This window comes from Acartia tonsa, chromosome 14, assembly GCF_053477335.1.
Source record: "Acartia tonsa isolate MP-2025a chromosome 14, ASM5347733v1, whole genome shotgun sequence".
Classification (NCBI taxonomy): domain Eukaryota; kingdom Metazoa; phylum Arthropoda; class Copepoda; order Calanoida; family Acartiidae; genus Acartia; species Acartia tonsa.
In genome coordinates, this window is record NC_137273.1 from 32465021 (window position 1) to 32484282 (window position 19262).

The following is a 19262-nucleotide window of genomic DNA, read 5'->3' on the forward strand; positions in this document are numbered from 1 at the left end:
TTTCGTATGGATGAGTACCGGTTCCTATCCACCTGATTTGAATAAATACGAGAAAACCCGCGGAAAGCTGTTTATAATACGATGAATAAATGATGACCTATCGGTCCATCATTTATTCCCTCGGGTAAAAAATATTCATTCCTAAACAAAAAACTGGATAGGAATATCATTCTCATTTAAACAAAAACTCATTTTTATGCTAAAATGTGGTTTAATTTTGGTTTTTAAATTTCATTTATTACCCTGGTATAATTTTTCTTTCTTTTAGTAATTAATAAAAATTCTAAAATCTTCCAAAAAAAATTAAAAATCTTCTAAAAATGATACCAGGGATATAAATGATCATACCGGGGAAATAAATGAATATTTACATCCACTATTTAAGGGGTTGTTTATATGGGAATGAATATTTACATCCACTATTTAAGGGGTCGTTTATATGGGAATGACTATTCAAGTATGGCTTCGTAACCAAATAATGTTCGCTAAAATAGAACCGGTTCTCAGCCATACTGAGATATAATGTATAGCATCGTGTTCTACCAATATAAAAATAAAAATCATAATTTTGATACCAGTTTTGGTTGCCTTTGCTTCCTTGGTGCGTTTTGATTCTAATATCCGCGGAAGGCTGCCTTTAATACGATGCGATAAATAACTAGTTTAATATGTATATTTACTGAAGAAAGAAGTTGGAACCGTGCTAATGATATTTTTTTTATTTCAGACCATGAAGAACGTTACAAGATGTCTTATGAAATAACAACACAAAATTAAACAACAACTAAAGAAATAACAATTTTGTTTACAAGGAATGGCACGATTTCAGCAAGTTTTTTTTATATAGCGAAGCTACTCTACAAGTCATATTTTGGCCTGTCAGTGTTTTGTTTGTCATAAAGCAAAGTTATATCGCAGGTACCAATAGTAAGTTAGTCTTTCGGAAACAATAAATTTTCTATAAAAATTGGCTTTGCTCTAAGTTCTAAAACTTAGCAAAATAAAAAAAATAATTTGCACTGCCAAATCTTATAACATTTCTAAGGCTAGCGTAGATGTTAGAGTTTCCTAAGTCTAAACTTTTTCTTTATATCTATGCAAGGCTAAGAAAAACTCCTGGGCTAACATAGGAAATTTTTAAAGATTCAGCTTTTTGTCGAATTATAGTTTATTCTAGTTTTGCGTCTGTATGTTTAGATTAAATATTATTTGTTCATATTATTTTTCTTACAAAGTCTTGTTTAAAATAAAACACATAAATAAAACTTGCCATAATCAAGCCATTCTTGTAATCAGACATAAGAAGACAAAATATCCAACTCATTATGTAACAATATAAACTATACAAAACATATACAGTCAAGTGAATCTTAATATATATAAAACTTAAAATGGATACTTAAATATGTGATTATTATATGGGATCTTTATAGTTTAGAGTAAGGATTAAGGTATATAAGTTTATAATTACTGTAAAGAATATTTATATCTTTAAACTACGTAGTAAAAAAGTAACTTTATTGAAAAAAAACATAACTTCATCCGTTTTTTTCACATTTTTTAAAAAGTGAATGGGTTGCTGCTTTTTCAAGCTGACACAACCCTTGGCTGTTTTAAAGGGGTGTATCAGGTGGGTGGAGACCCTTAAAAAAGGAATTGTAGGGGGAGGACAACTAGTTGGGGTGTATCTACCCCCCTACACCCCCCTTTGCAAGCTCATGATTTCATCAAAAGCTTCTTAAAGACACTCCAACATTTATTCAAAATAGATTATTTTACACTAATTCAATAAAATTTTACTATTTTGGTAAAAACTTATATACCTTAATATTTAGCTGATGAATATGACTGTCAACGATTCTGAAGTCGGTTGTCCTATAGCTGGTAGGAATATTAAACAATTTTTTATTTCAAAAATAATACTTTCTAAAGTAGATGGATGTGAATCACTGAATACAGAGATAGAGGGGACAATGGACTGTTTATTGCACTAGTCCCCAAAGTTAATAACCTTTTCTTATTTGTTTTTTTAGGGAATTTTGATTGGTAAGCTTATTAAGTTTAGTGTTCAAACGTTTCAACCACTAATTTCAATCTACTTAAGGAGTAATTTGTTTATCATCATTGGGGATGTACATCAATTTATAGATAAACAAATATATATCCCTAATGATGATAAAGCAACCAACAAAAATTCAATAAAAATACCCACAGTTTTTTAACCAACACATAAAACAACGAGGGTTTAAAACTTTGGGTACTAGTGTAATTTACAGTCCAATGCACATCTCTATGCTTTTTTCAAAGCCATTTTTTTTGTGTTTTATTGTATAAAATATTTTTAATACATCTTATGATTTTACCAAAAAATGCAAATTGTTTAATTTTTTTGCAAAGACGACTCAAGCAGTGCAAACAATGAGATCACCGAGACACACATAACAAGTAAAACCATATCCATCATGGCCGAGACTAACAATAGTGATGTTATCAGTGATTCTAGTGATAATAAAACCATCCCAATAAAGTTATCCTCTATCAGTAATATTAGCGGCGGGAAAACTCTGAGCAGCTATCTGAATAACTTAGATAAAAGCTGCCAAGAGCCGGTTGTTAGTACGTGTACTGTTAACGTTGTCAACAAAGAAACTATGAGTGTTAAAGTGAATGGGACAAGTACAAAATTTAGGTCAGTGTTTTTTTTATTCGTTGCTCCTACAAGAAAAAACCTAGATTTTTAATGGGTGGGGGGGGGGGGAGAATATTATTCCTCTATTTAATATATTTCCAGAAGGTTATATCTTCCCAATTTCCTTCGAATAGCCTAAAACCTCCCCTGGACTAAAACCCAAAATTTCCTGAAAATTGTGGAATGTTCGTTTAAGTCGTTTATGATACCTTAGGGGACAAACGGACGAGTAAACATCCTATTATTTTTAGTATGCAGGGTTAGAACTAGAGTAGATACTCTAGGTTTTTGAAAATCCTAACCTAAATTTAAGAAAGTCTTTGCTTTTTAGGGTGTGTGTGGTGGGGAGGGGGGGGGGAGTGGTTTTTGAATGGAGTAAAAAAACTTCAGTTATAAATATGAAGTAGCTTCGCTACTTAAAAATCCAATTTGTAGACCAAGGTTATCATAAGAGGACATCTTAATTCAATAAAATCACATGGTGATACAAATGTTTTAACTACATAGTTTCATATTTATAAACTTTAAAACAGAGACTTGTCTGGGCTCATTTCCCACTACACCAGCACTGCTTTAAATGAAAGAGTAAATACCTATTGATTTCATTAGTAATTATTAAAATAGGATTTCATTTCAACGTTAATATTTGACCGAATTTACTTATTGATAATCGGCTCTAGAAAAAAAGTTGGTGGGGGTGGACTTAACTAACACTCCGCCTCTGGAGGCGAAGCCGCTAATTAGTAATTTTGTATTTCAAATAAATGACAAAATTTACTTATTGATAATGCAACATTTAATAATTTTGATATTTTGTGGGACCTTAAAAATTGAAATAGCTGCATTTAAGATAAGCATACGGATTTCTTTTTTCCAATTACATTGTATTGTATCTTCCTAGCCTTATTTGATCATACAAGGAAAATTTAATACATAAGTATCGCAGGTATCTAAAGGGATAAGACAATGGCCGATAAATTGATGTACATCCCCAATGGCCCAATGATAATACACAAAATTACACTTTCTGTAGATGAAAATTAGTGGTTGAAACGTTTGAACACTTAACTTATAGAAACAACCAATCAAAATTTCCCCAAAGTTATTAATCCAACAAAACTTTGGGGACTACTGTAAATAACAGCCCATCGGCCCCTCTCTCTCTGAAATATATGATTCAAATTTTCTTATCATCCTTGTTTAACAAAAAACAAACATTTTAATATAGTAGCTTAAGGAATAAGACAATAAATGATAAAATGATTTACATACCCATGATAATAAACAAAATTACTTCTTATTAAGATTAAAATTATTGGTTGAAAGGTTTAGATACTGCTAGTTTGAATCAACCAACCGTTATTTAAGCTTATGAGCATTTGCTTATTAACACATTTACAATTAAATACATACACTAAAGTGTGTTACTTGCAATAAAAAATCTGAGATAGACATACAAGTCCTTCATAACAAAGTAGTAAGTTTTATATTTTTTGCATGTCCAGTAAGATCTTGTAAACAGATTGTTATCGGTTCTAAGTGGGTTTTAGGTCACTTGGAGGGTTACGGATCAATTGATCAAATGTGTCCAAAACTTTGTACCAATAAGTTTATTCAAGGGAAGATCTAAATTATTTATCCTGTACAGGAAATATTGCATGTATATTAAATTATTGTCCGATTTCTATACCCTAGAGAATTGTGACAAAGTGTTCCTACATTTCAACCAATATATTAATTCTAAAGATGTAATAATTTTGTTTATGTACATTGGAGATGTATATCAATTTAGTGTCCATTGTCTTATCCCTTTAGATCCCTAGTTTCTATGGTTTAGGTTTAAACTAGTGGCTACGCCCCTAGAGACTTTTAGATTCTGTTATGTTGGGAGGGTAGGATGTCGACCACCCTATTTTCAAATTAATGTTTGAAGAAAACAGTTAAATAATTAGGGGGGGGGGGCATTTTTTTCTACATTGTAAAAAATATATTGGTTCAGTGGTTAACGAGACCCTTCGGTACAGACAGACTGATACACATACACAGTACACACACAGTCAATCATCTTGTTACTTTTATATAATGATTCTAGAATCCCTTTCCCTGATTCTTTAATTCATAATGAAATGATAAGAAGATTTTATAATTGTGTAATTAAAGTTCATAATATGTGTAATTATGGATAGCAATGAGTTTGAAAATTTGAATTTGTTGGCAGCAAAGTTACTATATGATTTAAAAGTCCGTCTGTATTTCAATCAGATTTAATTAGCTTTGTTTAGACTTATACATTAATATTCTGCTTATTTAGTTCTGACACTATACATTTTTTTATGTTTTTTGTCCTAACATTTCCGAGCTTCTCTTATTTAGATAATGTCATCCTTGTTTTCTCAACAACTTTTAAAGATATATTATCAAAGATAATGCAAATATATTTTAACATAGTTGGTAGAAAATATGGAGGCAAAATTGTTTTTGTTATGATGAAATTTTACTCCTCCCTTATATAAAATTGTTGTACTACATGACATACCGTATAGTAGTAGTTCTAGTTCAATTGCCACGCATCCACATTATTGTTAAATAATTATAATTGTATTTTATTAACACAGCAAAAACTGCCCTTTACCTTAGCTTAACAAATGAAAGCCAAGTGTAATTTTTGGTGTGTATCATTTTATAAAGCGGATGTGAATACACAAAATTATTTCTTCTGTAGATTACTATTGGTGGTTGATATGTTTGGACACTTAACTAAATGAACTAACCAATCAAAATTAGATAAATGTCCCCAAGGTTGTTAAGCTAACGATTAAAAAAATGTAATAATAAAACTTTGAGGACTAGTGTAATAAACAGCGCAATTGCCACTCACTACCAAGACTCTATTAACATTAAGAAGATTCCTAGATTATTTTTAGTACAACTTAATTCATAGACAAAAAGCAAATTACTAAAAAATTCAAGCAAATATGAAGCTGTGATTTGAGTTATAATAATAACTCTAAGAACCATTCTGTATAAGCATTAAGCAAGAATCTAGATTACTTAACTGATATATTAGCCATTAACACTAGATATATGAACATGAAACTATAGTAGATACTACAGGGGGTAGGGAGGTACAACTATAAGATTATATTAACTATTAACGCTAGATATATGAATATGAAACTATAGTAGATACTACAGAGGGTAGGGAGTTACAACTATAAGATTATATTAACTATTAACACTAGATATATGAATATGAAACTATAGTAGATACTACAGGGGGTAGGGAGGTACAACTATAAGATTATATTAACTATTAACGCTAGATATATGAATATGAAACTATAGTAGATACTACAGGGGGTAGGGAGGTACAACTATAAGATTATATTAACTATTAACACTAGATATATGAATATGAAACTATAGAAGATACTACAGGGGGTAGGGAGGTACAACTATAAGATTATATTAACTATTAACACTAGATATATGAATATGAAACTATAGTAGATACTACAGGGGGTAGGGAGGTACAACTATAAGATTATATTAACTATTAACACTAGATATATGAATATGAAACTATAGTAGATACTACAGGGGGTAGGGAGGTACAACTATAAGATTATATTAACTATTAACGCTAGATATATGAATATGAAACTATAGTAGATACTACAGGGGGTAGGGAGGTACAACTATAAGATTATATTAACTATTAACGCTAGATATATGAATATGAAACTATAGTAGATACTACAGGGGGTAGGGAGGTACAACTATAAGATTATATTAACTATTAACGCTAGATATATGAATATGAAACTATAGTAGATACTACAGGGGGTAGGGAGGTACAACTATAAGATTATATTAACTATTAACACTAGATATATGAATATGAAACTATAGAAGATACTACAGGGGGTAGGGAGGTACAACTATAAGATTATATTAACTATTAACACTAGATATATGAATATGAAACTATAGTAGATACTACAGGGGGTAGGGAGGTACAACTATAAGATTATATTAACTATTAACACTAGATATATGAATATGAAACTATAGTAGATACTACAGGGGGTAGGGAGGTACAACTATAAGATTATATTAACTATTAACACTAGATATATGAATATGAAACTATAGAAGATACTACAGAGGGTAGGGAGGTACAAGTATAAGATTATATTAGCTATTAACACTAGATATATGAATATGAAACTATAGTAGATACTACAGGGGGTAGGGAGGTACAACTATAAGATTATATTAACTATTAACACTAGATATATAAATATGAAACTATAGAAGATACTACAGAGGGTAGGGAGTTACAACTATAAAATTATATTAACTATTAAAACTAGATATATAAATATGAAACTATAGAAGATATAGCCAGCTATTAGGGTAAGCAAAAACTTTCATAATATCCATATTTTAAAATTTGTTGATTTTTATTGGCAAATTTTAAGTTGTACAATCCTAAAAAAATGTATTAAGCATTTTGATAGTATTTATAGATAAGCCCGTCGCTTTTGTTTAGCATCTTTTACCGTTGGCGAATAATGGATGAGGCATCTTAAAACTTTTAGTAGATATATGTTTTAAGTAGTAATGCATATAACCACTTTGTTTGACATTAAATTCATAAATAAAATAAATAGTTTATATCGACCATATAATTTATTTTATGGGATAAGACAATGGACGATAAATTGATTTATTCCCCATTTATGATAAAGTTGTTACCCCTTCTATCTCGATTTTAATAAAAGTACACAAATTTTTTAATCCAACGAATGCTATAACTTGTTCTAAATTTTACAATGTTAATTTGTTTTTAAAGATGCTTGTCTTATTCTGTGATTGTTGGTGTTTATTAGCAAAGCTGCCCTATAAATAACTTTGGTCTTGGTATGATAGTTGAAATTCTCTGTTTAAATCAGATAGAGAGCGGACATTGATTATTACAATAATCCCTTAAGTTTTATAATAACGTTTTCTTATTAGTTTGCTTAACAACTTTATTAATTCTTAATTGGTTGGTTCATTACGTTGATTGTTCAAATATTTCAACCACTAATTATAATCTGGAGAAGGGGTAATTTTGTGTATCGTCATTGAGGATGTACATCAATTTATCGACAATCGTCTTATCCCTTTAGATACCTAGTTAAAACTGACAACATTTTGTTGATATGCAAAAAGATGAAGACTATATATAGTTTAACAAAACGGGGTCATAATTGACATAATATAAACATCCTTTTATAAGAATATTTACTTCGACTAAATGGCTTTCATTAAAATGGTCTAGACTGTCATATTATTGACAAAACGATATTGACATCATAGGATAAACAAGATTTTTTTTGTACTTTTAAAAAATTTCTTGGAAACGCCTTAAAATATCATTTAAATTAAAAATAATGCTTTTATTTCAATTTTTAATTTGATTTGTGCAACAAAAATTAAATAGATTAGTTTGTAATTAAAATTAATGTAAATTTCTTAAGGCATTACTTTATAAATTGTAATCATTATTTAGAATGATGTAATAATGATTAATAAAAAATATTATTTTTCTTCTCTCTTTTTATTTTTCTCTCTCTTTTCTTTTTTTTCTCTCTCTATTTCTTTCCTTCTCTCTTTCTATCTTTGAACGTCACTTTCTCTCTTAGTTTCTCTCTCTCTCTCTCTCTCTCTCTCTCTCTCTCTCTTTTTCTCTATCTATTTCTCTCTTTCCTCTCTCTCTTTTTACCTCTCTTAAACTTTCTTTTTTCTCTCTCTTCATTCTTTTTTTCTCTCTCTCTCTCTCTTTCTTTCTCTCTCTCTCTCTCTCTCTCTTTCACTCTCTCTCTTCCCCATAATCCCCCTCTCCCCCCCTCTCGAAGATTATAATTGGAGGAAAGATTACTTTTTCATCCATTGTTCATTGTCCAATCCCTATAAAATATTTTTAAAAATGTTTATTAACCGCTTGTTTGCAATTATAAATTAATTTCTTTCTGAATGAACTAGCCAATATCACATTTTTGGCTCTCAGCCTAAAAATAGGAAAACATTACAAGAAAAATAAACAAAACATGTAAAAGTTAGCCTTTGAAATCTTCAGGGAGGAAGGGAACATTGGAATGTAGATTATATTGATATCTAAAGTGTTATCATTTGTTGGCTTAAAAACTTTGGGCACTTTTACTTAATGTTAAATGATTGATACCAACTAGCAGTGTCTAAACTTTCCAACCAATAATCTTAAATAATTAATAAATTGTTGTATACTCTCCATGACGATAAACAAAATATTCTCTTTTGTAGATCACAATAAGGGGTTAAAACATTACTTTTAAACTTTGAACTAGTGTAATAAACAGCTCAATATCCCCTACCTCACTGGTGTTTATATTATTTGAAATTTTTTAAATGTAAATATTTACTAAAAGCCAACATAAAGTATTATTTTAAAAACACCCAACAGACAACCAATCCAGTTTACACAAACATTGTAATGCACTTGGTGATTGCCCATTTAATAAATCTTTGAATAAAGATGTATAACCAGAAAAATAACTTGATTTTATTTGGGACATTTTTCGTCTGTCTGCAAATTGCGTTCTGCTCTCTTGTAGCGACCTGACTTGGTTAATAATCTCGATGCTTTTAGTTGATTTTTATATACCCCCAATATAAATAAGCGCAGTGTCCTCCAGTTATTAAACTCCTTCCACCTCTATTGTTTTACTGTAATGGCCATTTAGATAGATACTTACTATAAAGTCTTTGGTAGAATTAGAAAATCATGATAATGTTCTAATTGCATATAAGTATCAAAATAACGCATAACTGATTTTGTTTAAAAGAATTAGCTATGCAGAAAAATTTAACATTTACTTTATGAAAGATATGTTATGTATTACATAAAATAAAATTATTTTGCTTGTTTGGTTAGGCAATAATTACTTTTAGTGTCGCGTCTTTTGCTTCTAGGGGCTTTGATTCTAGGAATAAGGTATAGCCAACAAGCGAGATTAAAACTAAAATAATCACGTATAGGTTTACATATATACAAAAAATATACGAATTTGAACACAAAATGTTATAAACTCAAAGCCTATTCTATAAATTTAATAACGATATACAACTTTTCTATTGAAATGGGGTAGTGTTTGATTCCGTGAGGGAAGTGGATAATAAAATTATTAAATGCCTAATTAATTCATATTTTATTTTTCAGTACAATTCAGTCATCATCTACTTCCAACCGGGTATCGATCTGGGTGTCGCAGACCGGCCTAACTACGGCCACGGGCCAGCCAGATAACGGCGGCGGCAGTGAAAACAGCGGTGATGGCGATAAACTGGTCATAGTCTCAAGGTAGGGAAATTATTGTCATATTTTTTTATCAAAATTTTTACTTACACTTTTTTAATTGCCTTTTATACCCATACAATTTTGGTAGAAAACAATCCGTGGATAGATTTATCTATTGTCCTCTCCCTCTTTTATTATATTGGGTACCCTGCAGCCTCATAGAGTTATAACACCTTGGCTATAGGCCCTCCAGGTTAATGCCCCCCCACATGGGTTTGACATAGAAAGAAAACACTTTCATTTTCCCTTTATTTCAATTCATTTTGAGTGGGGAGGAGTTATCAAAGAATAATCTATTTTGTCTAATAATAAGCAAACAAAAGCACATGTTTCACACATATAAAGAAAGTAGGAAAAGAATAATTTATCTGCCATTATCCTATCCCTGACAAAAACCTGGAAGTTTTGTGTATGTTATCAATCAACATTTAAAGCCTTTATTATTTTTAACAAACCCCTTCTTTAGCCAAGTTTCAAAACAACATTTTGCTCATTTTTAAAGAGTAAGACTTCATTTTTTTATAGTATTTATGTTAAGACACACTCTTGCTCTTGTCTCAAACGCTCGGAGTGGCTAGAAAATAGCTTAAAACCATCTTAGAACTAAATTGGTTCAGTGGTTACTGGTTAGCAAGATCTTTACAGATAAATACATTACTACTTTATATAATAGAATAGCATAGCCTCGAACTTGTCTATCTGTTTTGGTGAACTCATTTAGAAAAGATTGCGTAACGGGACAAAGTGTTTCAAAAATCACCCATGTGACGTCATAAAAATGGGGGAGATGAGAGGATATGTGGGAAAGAAAACCCCTAAAAAAAGAGATGAATAATCTTCCATTTTTATGACGTCACATGGCTGATTTATGAGATACTTTGTCCAGTTACAAAGATTGCAAGTTTTTGGCTATTTTGTCTTTTTATATGCCAAACTTTGATAAAGGAAAAAAATGCAAAAGCTTTTTTAAAAAATTGATAGACTGACAGACCGAGTAAATTATATGAATACTAATTGGTACAAAGAAATCAGACTTCTATCTGGAATTGCCGCCGATAGCCTTACGTTTCCACATTACATTTCTAGAAGACGTTCAGACGGTTATTTTGAATTATAGAGTATTTTCGATATTAAAAAAATGTTTAAAAACTGGCAATATGCATTGTTTTCCTGAACGGAAACAATACTTCATCACTTTAAGAATATTGGCGGGGTTTATCGCTATTCTAATAAGTAAATCACAGTAGAATTACAGGTCTAACTATCTTCCACATAGTATAAATTCTATTGTGACAGTAGGTCTTTGAAAACCGCCGATATGTGTCTCAATTAGGCGAACAAACAAAACACGAACTAAGTCAACTTGAAAAGCTATTTTAAAAAACATCAAAACTTTGGATATTGTCCCTTTCGTGACAACGCCTCTTAAGGGGCGTTTGTTCGTATTTTTACAGTAGATTTTCTCCTATTTCTAGCCCCTGCGGGAGGCTCTAAGAAAAGCTATTGTGAAAATACGACTAAACGCCCCTTAAGAGGCGTTGTCACGAAAGGGACTATTATATTATACCCAAAAAGTGTATTGTTCCTAAAGTCCGCCCGTCCGTCTGTCTGTCTGTTTATCTTTAATCTATGTTTAGGGGGAAACGTGATTTTCTCGGCAGCTATCATAATAGACGACTGACCATTTTTTGTGAAGAATCTTAATTACATTTTTTTGGGGTAATTAAGGTATAATCATCCCATGTTCCAAGTAGCCTAAAACCTAACTAATGCCAACAAGAATTTAAAACATAACACCCCTAACATAAAAAAATCCGCGGCATTTTGAAAACATTGATGAAGAAAAACCATGAACCAAAAAATGGTTTCCTATATTCAAGGAGGCCACCACCACCGAAACTATTTTTAACCCATGTTCGTTATTTTTTGTAGGCATCTTAAAGGAAAGGATAATTCAAGTACATCCCAATTTGTGATAAAAAAATTACCTCTTCTATAAACTAAAATCATCGGTAGAAAAGTTTGGGCACTGCTATAAGTTGGTACAAAACAATAAAGACTTAGTAAATAAAATTACCCAAAGTTTTGAAGCTACCAAATGAGAGTACTTTGGTAACCAGTATTATTTACAGCCCAATGTCCCCACCCTCCTTATTAATTCTAAAGTAATCAGAGGTGAATTCTTAAAAAACTTTTTTTTGCTCACTGTCTCTCTAAAATAGTTAGGCTAAATAGTGTAGCAAAATTTTTTTTAGGAATTCACCTAAGATTATTTTTAATTGATTTTTTTAATGTAAAATTCAAATGGTTTTAGTTAATATTTCTACAGGGTGTTTTTTTTAATGGAACAAAAGTATTGCTCAATATAACCCACTTGCCATTGACAGAAATTAATAATCTAGATCTCAATTTCTTCATTGGGCTGGGGAGTTTTGTATAAGAAAAAAATATTTAGTGATTTTCAACAAATTATGCCTTAAAAACCGGTTTTTCCAAAGTACCTATTTTTGGAAGATTTTTGGATCATGACCAATTTAAAGAGTGAGCAAAAATGCGTACATTTTTAAAATTCAAATTGTGCGGCTTGTGTTAATAGTAGAAAAATGTTATGCATATCGTTGAAATCGTCATAAACTCTAGTTTTTGGATGTTTAACCACTATTACTGTGCTACGTATAGTTTAGGAGCTACGTGGCAAAATGTCCCAACTTACTTAAAACTTTTTAACCTTTCTCACATTATCCAACGTAGCTTCTATACTACAAAAAGCATCAATATGATACATATATTTCCAAAAACTAGAGTTTATGGCGATTCTAACGATATGCATAACATTTTTCTACTGTTATCACAAGCTGCACAATTTCTATTTTAAAAATGTACGCATTTTTGCACACCCTTTAAATCGGTCATGATTTAAAAATCTTCCAAAAATAGGTTGTTTGGAAAAACCGGTTTTTAAGGCATAATTTGTTGAAAATCGCTAAATATTTTTTTCTTATACAAAACTCCCCAACCCAATGAAGAAATTAAGATATAGATTATTAATTTCTGTCAATGGCAAGTGGGTTATATTAAGCAATACTTTTGTTCCATTAAAAAAAAACACTCTGTATATTCAAAATTAGAAGATTAAATATTGTTTGGTTTGTATGGAGCCCAAAGTTTTGTTAACACGACCTTTTATTCGTTGGCTTAAAACCCCATGGACTTTACTTAGTAAATCTTGATTAGGATTTAACATGTTTTTTACTAATAATGTCCAGGATCTACCTACAGCACAAATAAATCTTTCGCCTTTTACTAATAATTCTAATACTGTTCATTATGCATGAGGCTGGGTGTACATAAATTTGTTGTCCGTTGTCTTATCCCTTAAGATCTCTGATTCGAAAGTGAAAATATACTTTAGGCTCTACTTACAGAGTATCTTTACTGCATATAAATTTTCATTTTTTATAATATGAACATCTAATAAAAAAGGATCGACAAATTGTTAATATTATTTTGATTTATTAGGTATAAAAAAAACTCCATACAAAAATAGTAATATTAAAACACTTTTAATCTTAACATAGAGTAATTTTATTTTACAACCAAATTTTGTTATCATTTAACCTAAACTTAAAACCTATTGGTTAATATTTTCCTATTCAAGAAAGCCTCACTTAGGTCCTTAGATTGTTTTAGGCTATTTTACTTTTTAGATTTAAGCCTTGAATCGTTTTATGCTAATTTTATGCACCCATTTTGATATGTGCTAGGGGCGTAATGACTAGATAATGTAAAAGCATTAAAAAAGCATAAAAGCATTAATAAATGTTAAGTTTTTTACTTTAATCGCTATTATAGCCAAAAAATAATTTTAACTAAGTTTGTTTGTATGGCAACATCTATCAATCGCACCTACGAATAAAATTCTAAAAAAATGTGTAGAACTGTTTTATAAACTCTGCGCCAAATTGAGCGCTTCAATATTTGTCTGCCAATATTTTGGGGGATAATTCACAAAAAATTTCAAAACATATTACCATTTCAGAAGTACTTTATAGTTATTATTTCATACATAGGATAATGGTTAAAAAGTAATTAAGTAAAAATTCAGATACCTGAGGAAGTAAAAAGATAGAGAATAAAGATATATACATCCCCAAATACGACAAACAAAATCATCATTTCTACATACACCTCTATAGTTTGTAATGCATATTTAAGGTTTAATAAAGGCATTAAAAGTTTTTGAGCCAACGAATGTGTTTGGTGACTATTATAATTAACAGTCCTTTCCCCTTCTGACATTGACACATTTTTAAATATAATTGAATACTACCCCCGATTTTGATTACAACAACACAGCCCAACAACATTGATGTTGCTGTGCTGTGCAGATGAAAGTGATGTTGGAATGATGTGGCTAATATAAAGTAGCATAGATACTTCATAATCGAGCCATCTCTGTAATTATGCCAACAAATCACTCTCTCTTGCTCTATCTTGCTCTTAATTTGTATTTGTCTTTTTTTCTCTCTCAATTGCTCCTATATTCTCTTTTTATCTCCCTCTATCTGTCTGTCTGTTTCTCTCTCTTATTTTCTCTATATATATCTGTCTCTCTCTTTTTTTTTTTTCTATCAGTTTTTTACATAGTTGTAGCAAATTTATCTAAAAAAATAACTATTTCATCCTACAGTTTACTGCTTTATTGTATACTATCAAAATAATGCAATTTTGTAAAAATGATTTTCTTTTATAGCTGATTCCAAATAATTGCTGAAATATTGGAATTCCCCATAAAGTTCTTGGCTTAAAAATATCTCAAAGATACATCATATATATAGTCAAACATTATTAGGTTGATATACTGAATTAAGTTTTGGTAAATAATGTCTCTACTTATTTCCGTATTTATCAAAATATATCCATTTATATATATGGATAAATATTTTGGAGATTTTCCAATAGTTTGATAATTGGGACCTCAAATAAACACCCCCCGCAGTATTCATTATTTCTATTCTGAAAAAAAAAAATATTTTGGGGCTTATTTTAGGTTAGGTTAGGTAAGTTATGGTTTGATCTATCTTTTTAAGAACAAGAAAATAAGTTAGTAAAGAGAAAGAGGGGGAGGGGGGGGGGGGGTCGATTGTCAAATTTTCGATTATTTGTATTTTGATTTATTAGCATTAAGCACTTTTTCTTCTCTCTTTTCCCTATCCTATTTTATAAAGTAATAAGCGATTTTTGTCTGTCCTGAAGGATCTCGCCAACCGCTGAACCAATATTGTTCTCCTTTACAGTGAAGCTTCTTATAGGTCCTGGGAAGGTTTAAAACTATTTTTGGGGAGGGTGTCTTCAGCCCCCCCCCCCCAACAATTTTTTTTTACTTTTATGAAACTCAGATTTTAAATGGGATGAGGTCGACTTTTCCTCCTCCTACCTTAAGTGCCCCTAGATGCTTCTAGGGGCGTAGCCGCTAGTATTGTATAAAATAATTGGTTGGTCAAATGTTACTCTATTATCAAAAGCTTACTGTAAGTTTGTCTATTTTATGGGGTAAGAGGGCATTTATGTAAGAAAGTCAAAGAGCTGGTTTATATGTATCACAACTTTTCAGGGTTTGTTCATGTGTTAAACTACGCTAGAGATTTGAGAAAATTTACTTTTTTGCGTTATTTGTTAACAGATTTGAAAATTGTTGTTTTTTATTTCAACAACCTGTAAAATATTATAATTTTGGTTTTGCAATTATTCATATTACTCGGCAACTATACAATTACATCAGCTTCCTAAACATATATAACTCTTACTTTTTTAGCTTGTTTATGATGCGCTACATTTGAACATAACTGTCCTTATTAAAAGAGAAGCTTTTCTATAATTAGGGTCGGTCCGTCCGTACGTCCGTCCGTCCGTACGTCCGTCCGTCACAGAGAGTTAGCTCTTTTCGTTAATTTAAACAGGTTAGAATTGTCCTATCGATTCCAAACTTTGCATGATGATTCCTGTAGTAGTTAGGTATAATTTAGAAAGCGTAGCAACTCTATAATCAATACCAAAATGTCTGTACGTCCATTTGAAACATGTCGATTTTTAACTTTTTTGACAACAAATTTTTGTATGTTAAAATTATCCAATTCTTCTGATTTTTTAAGAACTGATTCCTATTACAACAAGGTACAATGTTATAAGCAAAGCATCTTTATAAACAAGTCCCAAAAATGTAAGTATGTCCCTAAACAGTATCATCTATTTATGCAGTTTTGCAACAAATTTACTTACAATATTCTTTGCATTAATATTCTGCTAATTCAGTTCTGACAATCTACAAGTGTTAATGTTCGTTTATCCTTCCATTTCAGAGCTTCGCTTTTATGGATGTTGTCATCCTTGTTTCTAGACATAATCTAACTCAATCCAATTTAGAATATATGTAGCATAATTGTAATACCATATTTTCATAACTTAGCTGCAATTTTAAGGTTCAAATTATGTAACATTCTTTAAGGCAAAAGGGTTAAAAATACGTAACTGGACTAAGATAACAGGTATAAATTTATTCAAAGAAGAAGCCCTTAAATCATTAGTTATTAGATCTTAGTGACCTACTAACAGTAGAAACCAAATATTTTATAAAAATGCAGATCGTTTGGGGAGGGGGATGGAGTAAATTTTTTGGTAATTGAAAGTATCTTCCTCAAAATATTTAGAAACATTCCCAGGACCTATAAGAAGCTTTACGGTAAAGAAAAACCATATTGGTTCAGTGGTGATCGAGATTCCTTATATAATAAAAAGATACACAAACAGAAAGGTACACAAACATTCTGTTACTTTTTTAAGAGGACTTTTTTTTATAAAATACACCAAGCTGTATTATATTTTATCATTAAAGTCACGAAATTTACGCGAAAGTACAAATATAGGTGCTATACTCTTGAACCAAAATTGTCTATAAACCCAGGGACCTGAAGGGATAAAACAATCGACAATAAATCTGTGTATACCCACAATTATGATAAACAAATTTACTTCTTCTGTAGATTAATATTATCAGTGTAATAGTTTAGACAACACTTCAATAAAAAAAAATTAAGCCTTTAATTGAGAGAGTGTCTTTATAAAAACTTTAGAAATCACAATATTTTTTAGTCCAATGTCCCCTCCCTCTCCCTGAAAAGTGTAAATATCTTTTCCAGGAAGGAAGGGGACAATTGGCTGTTTATTACAATAGTCCCTAAAGTTTTTAATAACGTTTCCTTATTCGTTGGTCTAACAACCTTGGGGACTTATACAGAATTTAATTGGTTGATTCATCAATTTGAGTGTCCTAACGTTTCAATCAATAATTGTAATCATTGGGAATGTACTTCAATTTATCGGTCATTGTCTTATCCCTTTAGATCCCTGCATCTTTTCCCAAGAATATAGAATCCTTTAGTATTACCTTTTTTGGAGGCAACATTCTTTTTTGCATATTTCGCCTTTAGGGTTGCATAAACACACCCATGTAAATGTAAGTTGACGTTTATACAATGTGAATAAAAATACTTTTGGGTTGAACAATGGTGGTTGAAGTTAGTTTTTGCTTTATTCGGATTTTTTTATATCTATGATACAAAGTAGCTTAATAGTCCGTCTGTCTGTCCCTTAAGATCTCGGTAACCACTGAACCGATCGAATTTTACTCTTCAGGGTATATACCTATTGGTCCTGTGGTGGTTTAAAGCTATTTTCTTGGAGGGTGGGACACCCCCAACCCCCCAAAAATGAAAAAATCTCCCCCATTTTTTTTGTAGGAGATATCCTTGGTCCTTCTTTTTTTACGAATTTCACCTTAACTTTTTTATTTCATCTCTTGGGGCAAAGCCCCTAGAGGCTAGGGGCGAAGCCGCTAGTACTGTTATAGAAAGTGGTATGTTTTTTCCTAATGCTTATAAAACTATACCTATCTCTTATAGGGAAGATTTACATATGTCTTGGGATTGTTTTAGGCTTTTTCCAGTTCCTTCTCTTTCCCTTTCAATAGCTACATCTATTAAGCGAAAAGCTTCAGTTTTAGATTCTCCTAAATGCTGATGTCGGCTACTAATTTTTTATGATTCTATCAACTTTATGTTGCAATGGTGAATTCTAGGACAATTAGAATGGAGTTATAAGCGTAGCATCCCTACAACCTTAAACCTTTTATTGTAACTACGTCCAAAGTTATATATCTCTCTAGAATAATATTCGTTCTTATAATTTCATTGTTGCTTTTTGCTTTTGTGGATATTTTTTCTCCTTGGTTTTGTAAGAACACCATGACTACAATATGTATAATGTATGTGTATAATGGATAAATAATATCTGGATATTATGACAGGGAAAATAATGTCGTCAATTTACGTTACTACTATTGTCCTCATTTAATGGTCATTGCGTTCTTCCAGTAAAAGGGAAGGAGATGGGGTAAAGGGGGTGGTTAGCAAGCTGCAAATTTTATTTATCAGGGTGTGCGAAAATCTCACATAATATCCATATATTCTATATCCATTGTGTGTATACAAAAATTGCATATAAAGTAGTTGCAGTTTCGGTACTTTTTTTTATAAAGAAACAATATATGTTCAATTTTTATGAATTATTGATAGTTCTTTAGGCATAGTTCTTTTTAGTAGCGAAGCTACTCTATAATTAAATTTGTATGTCAGTCCGTCATAACGTAACACTTTGAGAGAGAAAATTCATTGAATATAGACGGCTGAAATTTTTAGTGAAGATTCGCACGACATATGTCTATACATTTTTTTTGTCTGTCTAACAGTCATGCTTCAAAAGGCTGATTTTCAAAGGTTTCGTGATTTTCTTTCCGATTTTGCATATATTCTCTCTTTTTATCTTTGTTTTGACAAATGAACATTTGCTCTATAACTCACTTTGTCCGTTTGTCCATTTCATCATTTTTTGTATTCTCTGATTATGGATGTTGTCATCCTTGTTTTTTTTAGAAATAAGATTACTTAAAGCTTTAAGATATTTTAATTTCATGGATTAATTTATTATTTGATTTCATGTTTATTTAACATTCATTCTGCTGTGAGGGGTTGCGCATTATTTTATCCAAAAGAGGGAGGGGACAATTGAATGTTCTTTACACTAGTCCCCTAAGTTTTTTTCATATATATTATGTTTCTTATTTGTTGACTTACC

At 30.8% G+C, this 19262-nt stretch overlaps 1 protein-coding gene across 1 annotated transcript in view; it reads left to right on the top strand.

The window, feature by feature from the left end:
* Positions 1 to 2402: 2402 nt before the first annotated feature.
* LOC145306479 (uncharacterized) overlaps positions 2403 to 19262 on the top strand; it is a 54570-nt gene continuing 37710 nt past the window's right edge. Inside the window, exons 1-2 of the mRNA XM_080148596.1 lie at positions 2403 to 2689; positions 9936 to 10076. Of these exons, the coding sequence (XP_080004722.1) occupies positions 2463 to 2689; positions 9936 to 10076 (368 nt within the window). The 5' untranslated portion in view covers positions 2403 to 2462. The remainder of the gene's footprint in view (positions 2690 to 9935; positions 10077 to 19262) is intronic.